This window comes from Rutilus rutilus (genome assembly GCF_951802725.1).
Source record: "Rutilus rutilus genome assembly, chromosome: 6".
NCBI lineage: Eukaryota > Metazoa > Chordata > Actinopteri > Cypriniformes > Leuciscidae > Rutilus > Rutilus rutilus.
In genome coordinates, this window is record NC_140214.1 from 17,748,428 (window position 1) to 17,764,433 (window position 16,006).

Here is a 16,006-nt window from a genome sequence, read left to right on the forward strand (position 1 = left end):
GACTGGAAAGGTACAACGGGCGGTTACTTTCGTCAGTTGCGGCTCGTTGAGAAATATAATGTAGCGATCATTCAGCGGAAATTGAGTTTAATTTATTAATTTTAATTAAAAAATATATTAAATTTAATTCCTCAAGTGGAATGGATTTGACTGACGACGCTCTGAAAAGCGAACAGACAAATGCGCTGAATTAGAGACGGTAAAAATGAGTGGGAATAATATCATTGATCTTAAAAAGTGGGTGGGTCCGGTCCCACCCATAATGGTTCCGACGCCCATGGGTTAAACCATAACCTTTTCTCTTTTTTTTTCATATGAGGTCCAAATTTCTGAGGCCACTAGAAAATACACTGATTTTTTTAATACATAATTTTGAAAAATTATAAACAAAATGTATTTGTTAAAATAAAGAAGAAATAGCCTATTTAAGACTTTAAGAAGCAAATTTGTGGCATCGGCCATGTGGAGTTCATGTCGGTGGAAGTGCTAAAAAGAGGACAGACCAAATATTAAGACATTCTGAAAATCATGTACATTTTTTCAATTATTCTTTTTTTTTAACTTAATTTGTGATGCTGATAATATAATCTGTAGGTAAAAAAATAAAAAAATAAATAAAAAAAACCTGAGCATTTCCACTAGTGCATTCAGACTTTTGAACCAACTGTATACAGTAGGCCTATATATAATTACCAGTAAACACAGCAAGGGTTTATTGTTATTAATTAAATTTATATGACTGAGACAAAAGAGCAGCAGGGAGACACATGATCATTTCTGCTGCACTGAACAGCTAGTCACGTGTGCGGTGAAGGAATAAACCCCTGCGTGTTAATTAACCCAATGATAAACAGGCTTTTCCCACACACATGTGGCTGTTGCCATGAGTCTCCTGAGTGTTTCACGCACACGATGAACCCCTCATGGGGTGTGTGTGAGTGGAAGAACAGATTAATTGTGGTACGATAACAGATATGCTGATAAGTGATGTGTGTCCAGGGGAAATGTAGAGGTTTCTTTTTAAACATCAGGCTGGTGTGATGTTCTGAGGAGGTGGGGCCCATCATCGCGGTGACATATCTAAATCTCCTTAGTTGGCGAGGTCTAACAGATTATCAGCCAGATTTGAGTAATAGACTCCTCATTTAGCCTTAATGCGTTTTGCATAGAGAGCAACCTCCTCTCATCATTCTTAAAGATGAATCGTTGTCCCAGGCAAAATTTTAAAGATATTAGTCTACCGGCAACTGCATAAATCATAAGATTTTTACTAATGGGACCAAAGCTAAACACAGTCCTACCCTCTTAAGCACACAAAGAAGATTATTATAATGATGTCAAGGTTGTTGCTCCACAGGAGCCTCTGTTATTTACATGAGGTGTTTTCGCAGGAATATAACCAATTTAAATAAAAAAAAACATGTAATTTGTAAGATGGCTACAGATCGTTTTTCAAATAATTCTTTATAATTGAAATAAATGTATGCTTTTAAATATAGATTTTTCATTCAGGATTGATATACAGGTATTTCTCAGAACATAACACATTGGCTATGCAGTGCACACCGTTGTTGAAAATAACAGCGTAATACACTAATTAAAAGATGAAAAAATAAAAAATAAAACCATGGTTCAGATGAGTCACTGAACAAAATGTCAAGGTTTTCTCTTGGTTCAGCTACCTGACAGTGCAGAGACAGAGACCACTGCTCAGCCTCAGTCAGTCCAGATCTGTAATAGTGGGAAAATGTCAGAATGCCCACTCAGACTAATGCAATGCTGAAGGGCCTCTCATTAGACAAGAGCGCAGAGCCTAGTCTGAAACAAATCCAAGAGAACAAAATATTTTTTTTTCTCAAAAATGATATATATATATATTAGTGCTGTCAAATACACAAACACACATGCATATATATACAGTACTATGCAAAAGTCTTAGGCATGATAGTATTTTCACCCCAAAAAATGGTTTTAAGTCAGTTATTTATATCTCTTGCTGTAGTGTATGAGTAGGAAATCAGTTTACATTTCCAAACATTCCTTTTGCCATTAATTGTATAATCCAGTGAGATTTTTGTATGAGTCTGACAACAGCCGGTATGCTTATGATCTGATCTCACCATCATCGAGTCCATCTGGGATTACATGAAGAAACAGAAAAAAACTGAGGGAGACTAAATCCAGAAGAACTGTGGCAACGTCTCCAAGACGCTTGAAGAAACCTGCCTGCAAAGCTACAGTACTGTGAAAAGTGACTAAATTTCTTCTATTAACTAAATCAAATCAATATTTGCTGTGACCACCAAACAAAAACAGCTTTTTGTGTTTAAAACAGCTTTTGTCCTAGGTAACTTGCACATCATTTTTCAAGTAGCTTTGCACGCAGGTTTCTTCAAGCGTCTCGGGGACGTTGCCGCAGTTCTTCTGCATTTAGTCTCAGTTTCTTCATGTAATCCCAGTTGGACTCGATGATGGTGAGATCAGATCTCCGTGTGCATACAAAAATCTCACTGGATTATTACAATTAATGGCAAAAGGAATGTTTGGACATGTAAACTGATATTTCCTACTGACACACTACAGCAAAAGATATAAATAACTGGGTTTTTTTTGTGTGAAAACACTAACGTGCCTAAGACTTTTGCACAGTACTGTTTATTTAAATATATATCTGTGTGTGTGTATATGTATGTATATATATATATACAGTGCTGGTCAGAATTATTTACCCCCTAGGTAAATATGATCAAAGATGGCTATAAAAAATAAATCTGCATTGTTAATCCTTTTGATATTTAATGAAAAGAAATTGCAAAAATCTAACCTTTCATTGAAGTAAAATAGTTGAAAGTGGGGGAAAATCACATTAGGAAATAAATGTTTTTTCTCCAAAACACTTTGGGAGCAATTATTTGCCCCCTTTTATTAAATACTTTTTGCAACCTCCTTTTTCCAAGATAACAGCTCTGAGTCTACGCCTGAATAGACTATAATGCCTGACGAGTTTGGAGAACACCTGACAAGAGATCAGAGACCATTCCTCCATACAGAATCTCTCCAGATCCTTCAGATTCCCAGATCCATGTTGGCGCTTCTTCTCTTCAGTTCAGCCCACTCATTTTCTATAGGGTTCAGGTCAGGGACTGATGGGATGGCCATTGCAGATGCTTGGTTTTGTGCTCAGTGACACATTTTTGGTTTGATTTTGATGTTTGTTTTTGGATCACTGTCCTGTTAGAAGATCCAAACATGGCCCGTTATAAGATTTCTAGCAGAGGTTGTCAGGTTTTGCTTTTGTATCTGTTGGTATTTGATCGAATCCATGATGCCATTTATCTGAACAAGATGTCCAGAACCTCTGGCAGAAAATTAGGCCCACAGCATTAAAGATAGAGCAGAGTATTTCATTTTACACATGGGGTACTTTTTTATCCCTGTATGAACCAAACCCATGAACCGTGTTTGCTGCCAAAAAAGCATTTTTTTTTTCTTTTATTTTTTTTTCATCTGACAATAGAACCCGTCCCGTCTGAAGTTCCAGTAGTGTCAGTTACTTTTCAAACGTTCTATGGACAGATGAAACTTTTTGGCAGCAAATACTTAAGATGGGTTTGGTTCATACTAGAGATAAAAAAGTACCCCATTTGTAAAACGAAATACTCTGCTGTATCTTTAATGCTGTGGGCCTAATTTTCTGCCAGAGGTTCTGGACATATGTTCACGTAATTGATGCACATGAAATTAAATAAATTAAATAAAATTTATTTAAAATTTAAAATTAATAATAAAATATATATACGCAGTTGTATAATACAAATATATAAATAGAAGTATGACCTAAAAATGTTATACCTAATGGGAGGATTAAAGTCCTACATATATTTGGGTATTAATTTAACTATATGGACAGGACGTGTTCAAATGCTTTTGCCCTAACCTAGGACAATCTCTCTGTTATTAATAATTTAATGCTCTATTTTTCTTTAAAATACATGCCACTGGGTTTGAAATGTAATGCACACGACATTCATATATTTTTAAATGTGGCTAAAGTGTCCAGATACTTTTTAGGGCCACTCTATATTTCTTTGCTCTTATATCTGAGTATTATATAGGCCTACTTGAAAATCCAATAACACAGAACATATAACAAAGGGACTTTTGCCGTTGAGAACAAGAGAAGCTGAAGTGTCGGCTGTACGGCAGAATCAAAAGCCTGCTGCTTTGTTTCTGTGCCTCTGTAGAGCTTTTGTGAGCCCTTGCTTCTGGAGGGCTGTCACACAAGAGTACATCTCTCCCCTTCATTAGACATACTTCCGTCTGCGGCGCCCTATATCAGTCAAATTAAACACACCCCACGTGTGCTCGGGGACCAGTGTCGTCGCACTTTTACACTTTCAATCTTTCAAACTCTGCGCCGTTGAGGCACACACGTGCTCTCGAACCAAGTCCACCTCTAGTGTAGCATGGGTTTGTTTTGTAGATCTAATTCGACAGTGCTTTTAACAGGAGCCCGCTGCTTGTCAGATGCGATGGCTGTGAAGAGCCGGAGATGTTCTCTTGAAGGGGCTCTGTGAAGCGCAGTCACTTTGAACAATCTCGCGCAACCCACGCTCCAAGAGGTGCTGTTCGCACGCCGAGGGCCCCTCTCTCTTCCTTCACCCTTTCTTCTGCATTTCTCCTCTTTCTCATAAGTGGAAACTTGCAAGGGGGGTTGGAGAGGTCGGTTGCAAGCCTAGTCCGACTGGAAGCCCTTCTCTTTTCTCTGAGTGTCTAATTCCTCAAGTTACACACCAGGGAAGCTTTTCATGTTTGTCAAAGCGAAGACGACTTTGGTCATGTCTCTCTTACGCTTTCATCCCGAGTGGGAGGGGGGCCGACTCTCGATGTTCCTTTCAGTGGGACGCTTTGCTCATTAGTGGAAGGGACTTGAAGCTCCAACACAACATGTCTCCTCTGAAACAGGTGTGGAGGAAAAGGCCAGCGGGCCGGAATGGCCCCTGCAGGCTTACTGTAAGCGCCGCTGGTCGCTGTGCCAAAAATGCGGGGGAGTGAAGGAGACGGAAGGACAAACATGGGCTGATGTGATGTGTCTGTTTCCTGACACCAGACATCCAAAGCTGCAAAACAAAAGATGACACATATACAGCTGATGGAAGAGGAAGCAGCAGACGGAGACATCGGCTTATGGTTAACCTCTAAACCTGAGACACCGCATAAAATACAACAGTGTTGACACAACCAGCTTCAGGAAAGACAGGTCATAACCCAGGCATGGGCAACAAGGCTTTAGAATTGACTGGGCTGGAAGTATCTTCAGTTCAAAAACATCTCAGCAGAGATTTCATGATGAGACAGTTTATGAGTTCAACCAAAAATGCTAATTCTGTATTCCTTTACTCACCCTCATGTCAAAGCAGATATTTGGGGCTAAATTAAAAAAAGTGTTGTTTAAAAAGTTATTGACTTTCATTGTATGTTCCACTGGGGGGGGGGGGGGGGGAAACATGAGGGTGAGTAAATGATGACCAAATGTTTTATTTTGGGGGGGAAGTGTCCATATTTAGGCATGTTGCCTTTTTTTTTTTAAGTATCCAGTTCCATTAAAATAAAAAGAATAATTGTGTTTATATCATCAATTTTCTGATTCTTATGTAGTTTAATAAAAAAATGTAAACCGATGAAATATTGAAACTTCTTCAGGGGCTATCAAATAACTTGCAGTCATGACAGATTTACCATTTCCCTTTGGATAAGAGCAACAATATCATATCAGATATTGCTCTTCAGAAATGGAGCAATGAGTGCATGGTGATTGTATATGGCAGTATATCTTCACAAGCAGTCTATCTCAGTTATCCAAAGGGCAATGCATGTAAAAACAGATGTACGATTTGACATTAAACTCAAAGTAAAAGAGAGTGACAGTCACAAAATCCCAAAAAACAGATTTAGAAAATTCACAGACATCCCCCTCTGTGTTTGATGGCCATTGACTGTAAATGCCAGTGCTGCAGGTTATCTTTAATTTCAAGGTATGCTCAAAAAAAAAAAAAAAAAAAAGGTATTCTGTTTTATATTGTCAAGAACATTACCAGCTGTCCATCAGCACCAGCAAAAAGAAAGTGACACTAAAAATTGTAACATGCTATCATTAATAAAAAACACCTGAAATCACTGTGCATGTGATAACCTAATTATCTATTAAAAGTCTGTTTAATTATTTTGTTCCGAGCTTCATCTCTCTTGTTTGCAAACAGCTAAACAGATATCTTTGACTGTAACTGCATTGAACAAATATAAGAGAAGTAAAAGTCGAACCACAGGACTTTCGCTTTTATGTGCTAAGGAAAGTGCATTCTAAGGGGTTTTGTTAGACACAAAATTAGACATTTCTCTGTGATTTTGGCCAGCTGTTTTGCTAATTTTTTTAGGCTCTTATCTTAAAAAAAAAAAACAATGCTTTGGCCGATACTGCCATCTGTTGTTCAAGATTGGACATTACTCCCAAACCTACAGCACGGAAACAAGGTAAGTCTTATATGGATGTGTTCGTAATAGCATACTACCATAATACTCTTACTATTGCTGCATAGTACAATGTATACTGTATGTATATTTTCTCTATTGAATACATGGATGAACCTACTAGCCTACATTTCCCAAAATGCTTGGGGTAGGCTTCTATATCCCAAAATGCAACGCACTTATCTTGACCATCAATTTCTAATGCATTGAATGAACAGAAGGAATTTCATTAATCTCTTTCTTTATTCATTATTTGATTAGAAAAAATTAGAAGAAAAAAATACACTTTTTAGAGGTGGATTACTGGACAGCAATTTTGTACATGCAATGTGATGAGGTCATGTGACAACAATGAAGCACACTAATGTTCAAAACAGTTATTGAATAATATTGGAACAATGCCAACTAATTCTGTTATTTAACAAAATAGTGTGCAGGATACACATAGCAGTATTCGGTCGTATATTCCACTCTGAATGTAGCCAGAGTTTTATGTAGATACATAACTGAAAAAAAATATGTAATGTAAATTATATGTTTTTTAAATGCACTTAATTACACAACCGTTTTCTATCTCACTGTTTCCCTACATTGAAAATTAGGCTTGTCTGCCAAACGCCTCTATTTTAAATCATTAATCTCTGGGCAAGTGTGCTGTGTGGGCATTCAGATTCCCATAATGTTCGGCGGCTGACAGCAGCCATTTTCCATGGACGAGAGGACTGAAGAGGCCTGTTGACCCCTTTCCACCACCACAATCTTCCCTCATCACACTGTGAGACTTCATTAACTCTCAGGGCAATTTCAGGACTTTTTCCAGGCGTCGCCATTATACAGTGTGCTGTCAATTACACATGCCTGCTGCTTAAAAGAAATCCAATGATAAAAGTTATCTGAAAGCCAAAAGGTCGTCTTCTCCTCTTAACCTCAGATTGAATGTTTCTTAATCCTGTTCTGAGTAACATATTAGATGTGAAGAATAATATTAGCTCAGTTTACATCTTGTGCTTAATTATTTGGCATAGACATGTACCATCGCATAATAGAAAGTAGCCTATAGTTTGAGCCTCGAAACAACTGGGTCAGTGAAAAAGGACCGTGGTCAACACAAAACACTCAAAGGAAAAGGAACGGAGAGAAGAGAAGGTGGCTTTGTTAAAAGCACAGCAGGTGAATCATGGAGAAATGCTGACCTCTACTGAAACGAATGTGCTACAGCTAAATAGGCCTACAGACAGAACTGTTACCGTTACCATTACCAATGAACTTCAGCGAACGAATGTGGCTCAAAGCAAAACTAAGGCATGAAGAAGCAAAAGAAAAGCATATTCTTCCACAATAATACATGAAAATAATCCGAATAAAAATCATTTAAAATAGAAAATCACTGGTTAGGATAAGACAACTATATTATTTGATTGAAATTGGTTAAACTAAAAGTCATACAACCATTCATAACCATTTAACTTTTCCAAGCAAGCACATAACAAGCAACGCAAGCAGCTTGACCAACCAGGTAGAAAGCAGTTCGTTCATAATGCAGTCCAATAAGCGATGTTCATCTGTCTAAACATATAAATAAACTCCTCTCTTTCTCTCTTTCCTATCAGTGGCGCGAAATGATATATGAAGTGCCACAGACGGCTTTTCCAGAGAGACAAATGCCAGTGACTCGCTCTGAAATGTCAGACGTGACAGTCGGAGACATGCCATGAGAACCTCTGCCTGACCAATTTGAAGCCCCCCTGATCACAAACTGGCTGACTGTCAAGACTGACAAAGGCCAATTTTACCTGCCTGGAGTGAAATATCTCTCTATGACAAATTTGAGTGTAGCCTAGTGAACGTACTGCACACTTGAAAATATCCTATATGTTGGTATACAGGAATCGGATAGGATGTAGTATGAATGTAGGCTCGTGATGACACAATTCCAGCCAGCTGAGCCAAAGAATCTGGTTAATTACTGGGCAAATTCACAATATGAATTCAAAGAAGCATAGAAGTTATACAGTGGAAGTGTTTGTTGCTGTAACGAGTGACCAGTCTAGTTCCAGTTTCAGGGTTGAACAACGAATTTCCATGACCCATTCATTCGTTTGTGATTGATGATATTTTTTAAATATGAATAGGCCTACCATCTTAAATCAAACCCGATTTCCTTATTGAATCAATTAGTTTTTTCTGCATTCTCATTGTATTTACACCACATTTTCCACCAGATGTGCTTAGTGTGCAAGTTTCAAGTTATTCAATTGATTTGCAGTTTTGAAGTCTCATTTTCCCATCACAAATGTATAATCACTATAAACCTTTTAAATTGTGTTACTTTCCCTTATATTTGGGGCCAGTTGCTGTTCAAGACACAATCTTAAGAACTAGCCAGAACAGCAAGGGCCAGATGCTTTAAACTTAGCCTGACCAGACCAAGCAACCAACCAGCAGTGAACCTATTCAGTCTTTTTTACTAAGGTCCAGTCTTAAGAGAAAAGCCTTAGATGACTAACTTGTAAGACTAGTCTGAGCAGTTTAGAAAACTGGCCACAGCCAGCAATTAGTCATTGTTTGTAAAATGATTTGACAATTTTGTAAGATTAGTCTAAGCAGGTTTTCCACAACCTTCCCAGTACCACAAACTTCCATTTGGAAAGGTTGACAATACTCAAGTTTAGTTAACAGAAGCTTTTATTTAAGGAAGGCACATTAGTCAAATACATTAATACATAAATACATTATTCATTCACAATGTCTAAATACACAAATGTACTCATTCACAATGTCTAAAAATCTCAATAATGTGACAAATCAATAACTCCCTAAATTACAATTTAATTCACAGCATAAGACAAATACATCAGAGATTTGGGTACAAATTTAACCCTGTTAAACTTCACGTAGGGCTTAAGATCAGTTTGTTTAATTTATTAAACAGCAGTGCTTTAATTTCACAAATAGGATGAGCACATATACATTTACAGTGTGTATATTATATAGACGATCAAGAACTGTATAATCAGTGACGCACTTGGAGGCGCTTTTTCGCCAGGGTCTCTTCTGAAGTAGTCATGCAGCAGGTCAGAAACGTCCTGCACCTGTTGGAATAGTCCTCTGGACAGTCTCTGTACAGGCTCACATGGGCAGGGCTGATGAAATCAAAACTTTCAACTGTCAACCCTTTCTCCCGCAACACTTTAACCATCTTCTCCACATCCCTGTACCTGATCACCCGGTCTGCTCTGGAATAGAGGTACATCTGAGGCCAGGGCGCCGGGTGATCCATCATGGCATCATAGTGGTTCTTGTGAAAGTACTTGGTCACAGGATACAAAACAATCCTGAGAAGGAAAACCGCCACAGCAAACAGTGCCAGGAGGAAGTACTGCAGTAGCACATTGACTTTAGGCCCTAAAGTGGCTTTGAGCGCTCTGAGCGCCCCTATAATGTTTTGGCTGCCCGGTGCACTGTCCACAACTGTGCCCACCACATACAGAGTGCTGAACTGCTTGTGACTATGCAATAACTCGACCATGTAGCGGTAGAGCATGAAGCCCCCATTGCTGAACACGTGGATGAAAATTGGGTTGTTCTCCACCTCGTAGTCATACAGAAGTTCAAGTAATTTGTGCGCAGTGCTTCTTAGTTCCTTGTAGCCCAACGGTTCTGAAATAAAAACAGTCTTCAAAGGAGCCGTGTAGCGTAGAGTCACACATCCCTGCAAATAAATGAGAAGCTGTTGTAAGAACATTATACATGGGTGTAACTTCAACTTTTATTAAAACAAGCCGATTTAAACGGTCTCCAATGATTTTCTTTTTTTATTTATATAAAGGTCACATTAAAACTTTAGATAAAAAAATACTAAAATAAATATTACAAAAAATATACATTAGACCTATGATAATCAAAGAAAATAAAACATTCAATAATTGTGTAAAAATTATATATAGATTACTTTTTTTTATTTTTCACAACAAACTATTGTACATTTAATAAAAAGTTCAGAAAGGTTATGCAAGTTATCATGCTTGATATTAAATATAAGACATATGCGTGAATACGATAAATGAAAAAAAATATTTTATATTAAGACTGAATGTGGGTATTCATGATACACACATATTATGCCTGATTTAATGTACAGAATGGTTTTAAAGACTATACATCATATCAGATGTTGTGAAAATGATAGTGTGTAATGGAAATGTTTGTGATTGGAAAAAAAATTTGTAAAAAAAAAAAACTCTGTGGTGCATGTATGTTAGTAGAAAACAAACTAGCTAAAGTGTGTGTTTTTTAAAAACTTTACAGGGCCAAAAGTGTCCATTATTAAAGAAACGCCAACATATGTTTTCAAGGCCTTTAGGAAAATGTGTCACCTGTTCGTTATAAATGGAGCTGTATTTGGCGAGATGTTTGTCTCTGCTGCCTGCCCAGCCAAGGAGAATAACGACTGGCTCCTTTGATCCGCGCCAGTGTTTCTCTGTCAACATAAGAATAACGTATCCATACAACACGGATTCATTGATACACACACCTAGTGGTTGACATGAAATCCCTATTATTATTAAAGCTCTCTAATTTATCGCCTATACGGTTATAAACACAGGTTGCAGGCTTCCATGCATTTGCGCTGAATAGACTGAACATATCAACAAAGAATTAATCAAACAAACAACCCAGTGCGGCTGTCAGCCTCAGAACAACACTTACCTGAGATAAGTGCCTCTGGAAAAACTATGTTGTAGTCTATACCATCATCCCCCATATTGACAGTTATTTCTTAAATCTTCTGTCTGCCATTAATATTTCGCTTCAAATGTTTCACAGCTCTCGTGCGGCGGAGCGGACAGTCACATACACTGGCGATTGAAGAAGATAATACATCACGAGTGAAGCCAGCAACATCAGCGTGTCATTGTTTCATACAACATCCGGGTCACAATTCACAAATCATAGTAAAAAATTCAAAATAAAAGTCACTTTTCAAGCAAACTGTTCTACAAAAAGATTAATAGTTGATAATAAAAATTACATTAAAACCAATAGATATGCTGTTTAAAATTAATATGAACCCTTTAGTTCTGAGAAAAGATGCATTGTTTTATATTCTGTTTCTAATGCAATGAAATTCATACATTTTAAGTGTGCTTGAAGTGCCTTCATTTTTAGGAATGTACAATGAACAAAATGTGACCTCGTGTTCTGTTTGGGAGATCCTAAGACTCTTTTAATAGGAATTTTGAATTGTTTTTAATTGTTTGTTTTTTGTGTGTGTGTTTTTTTTATAGTTGTAGTATAAGTTTAGTATTGACCCTATAAAACAGGCCACCACGTTTTTCTGAATTTGCTGTATTGTGGCTTCACTGAAATTTGAAATACAATTAGAATTAAATAACATTAGAATATAAATACACAATGTCAGAATAAGCAGGACTACTGATGATATCTGTAAATGCTGTTTTATTTAAATAAAAATTATGCCAAACATTATATTCATTTAATAACATTATATATATGTAAACATACATTTACTCACACTACATGCCACAATATCTTGATCACACCAGAAAAAAAACAAGATGGTTATTATTCCGGTTTTATAATTCAAATAATAATACATTTTCTAAGTTCACACATAACCTGGAAATCATTTCATTTCAAAAACAAAGTTCACAAAACTAACAAGACAAGGGTTGTTCACGACATGCAAAGAGTAAATAAGGACATCTATTCTTAATAAAAAATAATAGGTCAAAGCTACTAAAGTTACTAGTACCCTGCAGAGCTGCGTCATTCCCTTAGTTCCCTCCGAGAAGCAAAGCCTTTCCATCAGAAAGAGACTCATCTGCTGAATCTGTTTCAAAAGTAATTGACGGCACCGGTACACTTACAACTTTGTGGGCCTTCTCGGATTTCTGCCCACTGGCAGTGCTATTACTTGACCCTGGTGAAAGAATGACAGTATCTGTAGAGATCTCGGTGGACACACGACGACCAAACGTCAAGGAACTGACGCTGGAACCATCAGCCTCACTCTCAGTCCAGCAAGAATCACTATCTGAAGCAGAAGACAAGCGTTTCTTCCCCCAGCGGCCGTTAGCTCGTGCTGCATTGCCGATGCTAACTCCCAGGGAGCACTGGCTGGAGAGGGTTGGACGACGGGAACTAACGCTGCCGGAACTAAAAGAGGAACGGAGCTCCTTCTCTTTCACGCGTAAGATGGTGCGGAGTACTGGAATGTAACGGGCAATAGCCGCCCGATACTTTGGATGTGTAATTGCGTAGATGATGGGATTATGGATGGCTGAGGCCTTGGCAATCACAGCGGGTACTGAATTCATGTAGGGGGTCAGGAGATGGGAATAGCCAGCTGTGGCGGTGAGGGCCACCACAGAGTAGGGCGACCAGGATATTACAAAAAGCAAAATGACCAGGAGGGCGATTTTCGCCATCTTCCATTCGTTCTGCATGCGTTCATACACCTTCTGCGTTTCCCCACAATCCAACTCTCTAATTTCCTTTCCCATTGCTCGGATAGCTTGGAAGATTCCAACGTAGCAGCTGACAATAATGCCTAGTGGGATGAAGAACACAAAAATGAAGAGCAAGATGGTGTACGCTCGAACTGATGGAGTGAAGGTCATATAGTCCCAAGAACAGGAAGTCTGAAGACCCTCTGGAACATAAGCGCTCCAGCCAAAGAAAGGCGGAAGGCTCCAGCCCAGGGAGTAGAGCCACACAACGGCCAACACCGCGCCTGCTTTGCGTCGGCTAACGTTGCCCACCAAGGCAAGAGGCTGAGTTATGGCTAGGCAACGATCAGCAGCAATGGCAGTCAAAGTCATCATGGAACAGATCCCAAAAAGGGCACCACAAAAGGCGTAGAGCTCACAAATGCGCTCACCAAAGATCCAGCGCCTGTGCAGGCTGGCTGCAAAGAACACGGGCGACTGAGTGAGGGACATGAAGAAATCAGCCACAGCCAGGTTCACCACAAACATGTTCCCTGCAGTGCGAAGAGTACGGCTCCGGCAGAACACGTAGATCACCAGTGCGTTTCCAATCACTCCGGTGATGCCAACTATTAGAATGACAGCGCCGATGATGTAGTGAGCATGATCAGGAACATCCACGGTGGGAAACGGGTGTGGAGGCTCATGGTGGTGGCTGTGGGTCGGCCCATGGAAAGGCACATGGAGTAACTTGTAGTTCTTGCTGCCCAGGGACTCCTTAAAGCCTGCAGTGCAGTTGTTGTCTCCAGGGGCACAATGATGCCCTCTCCATGAAGAGTGATGGCTCATGATGTGTGGCTTGATGTCTCAGTCCTAAATTTATTTTTTATACAAAACTGAAGGAAATTCTGCTAAAATAGTTGGGGAAAAAAGGTCACATTCTTGTTTTAAATAAACAGTGCTGTTCTCCTCTTTGTGTCAGTCTGTGAATGGTGGCTCCCTACATTAGCTTTTTATATACTAATCAATGCACCACCAAGTGATTATTGATCAGTAAGTAGTTCACAACTTGGCTTGTTGTAATGGTCAAAAAGTGTCACTTGGCCTTTGGCAATGGTAAACAAAAACACTCAAAATGTTGACCTTGTTAAAATCATGTTGAACTATTTCTGGACTATTTTGCTTTATTATCAAATTTACCCACTATAAGATAATACTGCCTTATACACTCACCTAAAGGATTATTAGGAACACCATACTAATACTGTGTTTGACCCCCTTTCGCCTTTAGAACTGCCTTAATTCTACGTGGCATTGATTCAACAAGGTGCTGAAAGCATTCTTTAGAAATGTTGGCCCATATTGATAGGATAGCATCTTGCAGTTGATGGAGATTTGTGGGATGCACATCCAGGGCACGAAGCTCCCGTTCCACCACATCCCAAAGATGCTCTATTGGGTTGAGATCTGGTGACTGTGGGGGCCATTTTAGTACAGTGAACTCATTGTCATGTTCAAGAAACCAATTTGAAATGATTCAAGCTTTGTGACATGGTGCATTATCCTGCTGGAAGAAGCCATCAGAGGATGGGTACATGGTGGTCATAAAGGGATGGACATGGTCAGAAACAATGCTCAGGTAGGCCGTGGCATTTAAACGATGCCCAATTGGCACTAAGGGGCCTAAAGTATGCCAAGAAAACATCCCCCACACCATTACACCACCACCACCAGCCTGCACAGTGGTAACAAGGCATGATGGATCCATGTTCTCATTCTGTTTATGCCAAATTCTGACTCTACCATCTGAATGTCTCAACAGAAATCAAGACTCATCAGACCAGGCAACATTTTTCCAGTCTTCAACTGTCCAATTTTGGTGAGCTCGTGCAAATTGTAGCTTCTTTTTCCTATTTGTAGTGGAGATGAGTGGTACCCGGTGGGGTCTTCTGCTGTTGTAGCCCATCCGCCTCAAGGTTGTGCGTGTTGTGGCTTCACAAATGCTTTGCTGCATACCTCGGTTGTAACGAGTGGTTATATCAGTCAAAGTTGCTCTTCTATCAGCTTGAATCAGTCGGCCCATTCTCCTCTGACCTCTAGCATCAACAAGGCATTTTCGCCCACAGGACTGCCGCATACTGGATGTTTTTCCCTTTTCACACCATTCTTTGTAAACCCTAGAAATGGTTGTGCATGAAAATCCCAGTTACTGAGCAGATTGTGAAATACTCAGACCGGCCCGTCTGGCACCAACAACCATGCCACGCTCAAAATTGCTTAAATCACCTTTCTTTCCCATTCTGACATTCAGTTTGGAGTTCAGGAGATTGTCTTAACCAGGACCACACCCCTAAATGCATTGAAGCAACTGCCATGTGATTGGTTGATTAGATAATTGCATTAATGAGAAATTGAACAGGTGTTCCTAATAATCCTTTAGGTGAGTGTATATATATATGGGTCAATGACGTGACGGGTCATTTTTTTGTCCAAAGGCCTTAATAATAATAAAAAAACAAATATATAACATCCAAAGTATGTAAGGTAGTACAACTTGATCTCTTTTACTGAATCCGAAAGGTTTTAATTATTTTTTACTACATATAAAGGTATTTTAAAGATTTTGAAGTGTCAAAAAGTCATTCGGTAAAACCGATATAGTAAATATTTAAATGGAATAATATTGTTTTTAATAACTAAAGGAACTACAATAATACAAATATAAAGCAGATAAGGCTCTTTTTTTTCTCCTTTCCCTGTGCAATGTTTTACTTAAATATGTTGGAGTGTTTAGAGTAGTCCAATAAATGATTACATTTATGAGATCAGTGATAATTTTATTTAATATTTCTTCTGTGGTACACACTATATACTATCTCAACATCAATGTCAAATCAGTTTTTAACTTTCAAATCAGTGGTTAACCCGAATGACTTTTTTGGTGACAATTTTTTTCCATCTTGTAAAAAATGACAAAAAACAGTGTTAATTGATTGTACAAACCACAAAATCTTATTGTTAACACC

At 38.7% G+C, this 16,006-nt stretch overlaps 2 protein-coding genes across 2 annotated transcripts; both read right to left on the minus strand.

Annotated features, from left to right (window-relative positions):
* Window positions 1-9,198: 9,198 nt before the first annotated feature.
* Window positions 9,199-11,450, minus strand: tmem53 (transmembrane protein 53). The gene is made up of 3 exons (XM_084411072.1): window positions 11,239-11,450; window positions 10,905-11,008; window positions 9,199-10,240 (listed from the first exon to the last, which is right to left on the minus strand). The coding sequence occupies exons 1-3, from the start codon at window positions 11,291-11,293 to the stop codon at window positions 9,542-9,544; spliced, it is 858 nt and encodes a 285-aa protein (XP_084267198.1). The 5' UTR covers window positions 11,294-11,450; the 3' UTR covers window positions 9,199-9,541.
* Window positions 11,451-12,326: 876 nt separating this feature from the next.
* opn4.1 (opsin 4.1) lies at window positions 12,327-13,955 on the minus strand (the record flags this gene model as incomplete). Its single annotated transcript, XM_084411067.1, has 1 exon — window positions 12,327-13,955. Exon 1 carries the CDS (start codon window positions 13,827-13,829, stop codon window positions 12,327-12,329), a length of 1,503 nt encoding a protein of 500 aa, XP_084267193.1. The 5' UTR covers window positions 13,830-13,955.
* Between the last annotated feature and the right edge of the window lie 2,051 nt (window positions 13,956-16,006).

Bases quoted from the DNA above. Each gene is read 5' to 3' on its own strand.
- tmem53 (XM_084411072.1), bottom strand. From the start codon at position 11,293: ATGGGGGATGATGGTATAGACTACAACATAGTTTTTCCAGAGGCACTT. The intron at 11,009-11,238 runs GTAAGTGTTGTT...TTATGTTGACAG, and splicing joins TCCAGAGGCACTTATCTCAG to AGAAACACTGGCGCGGATCA. The intron at 10,241-10,904 runs GTGACACATTTT...ATTTATTTGCAG, and splicing joins GCTCCATTTATAACGAACAG to GGATGTGTGACTCTACGCTA.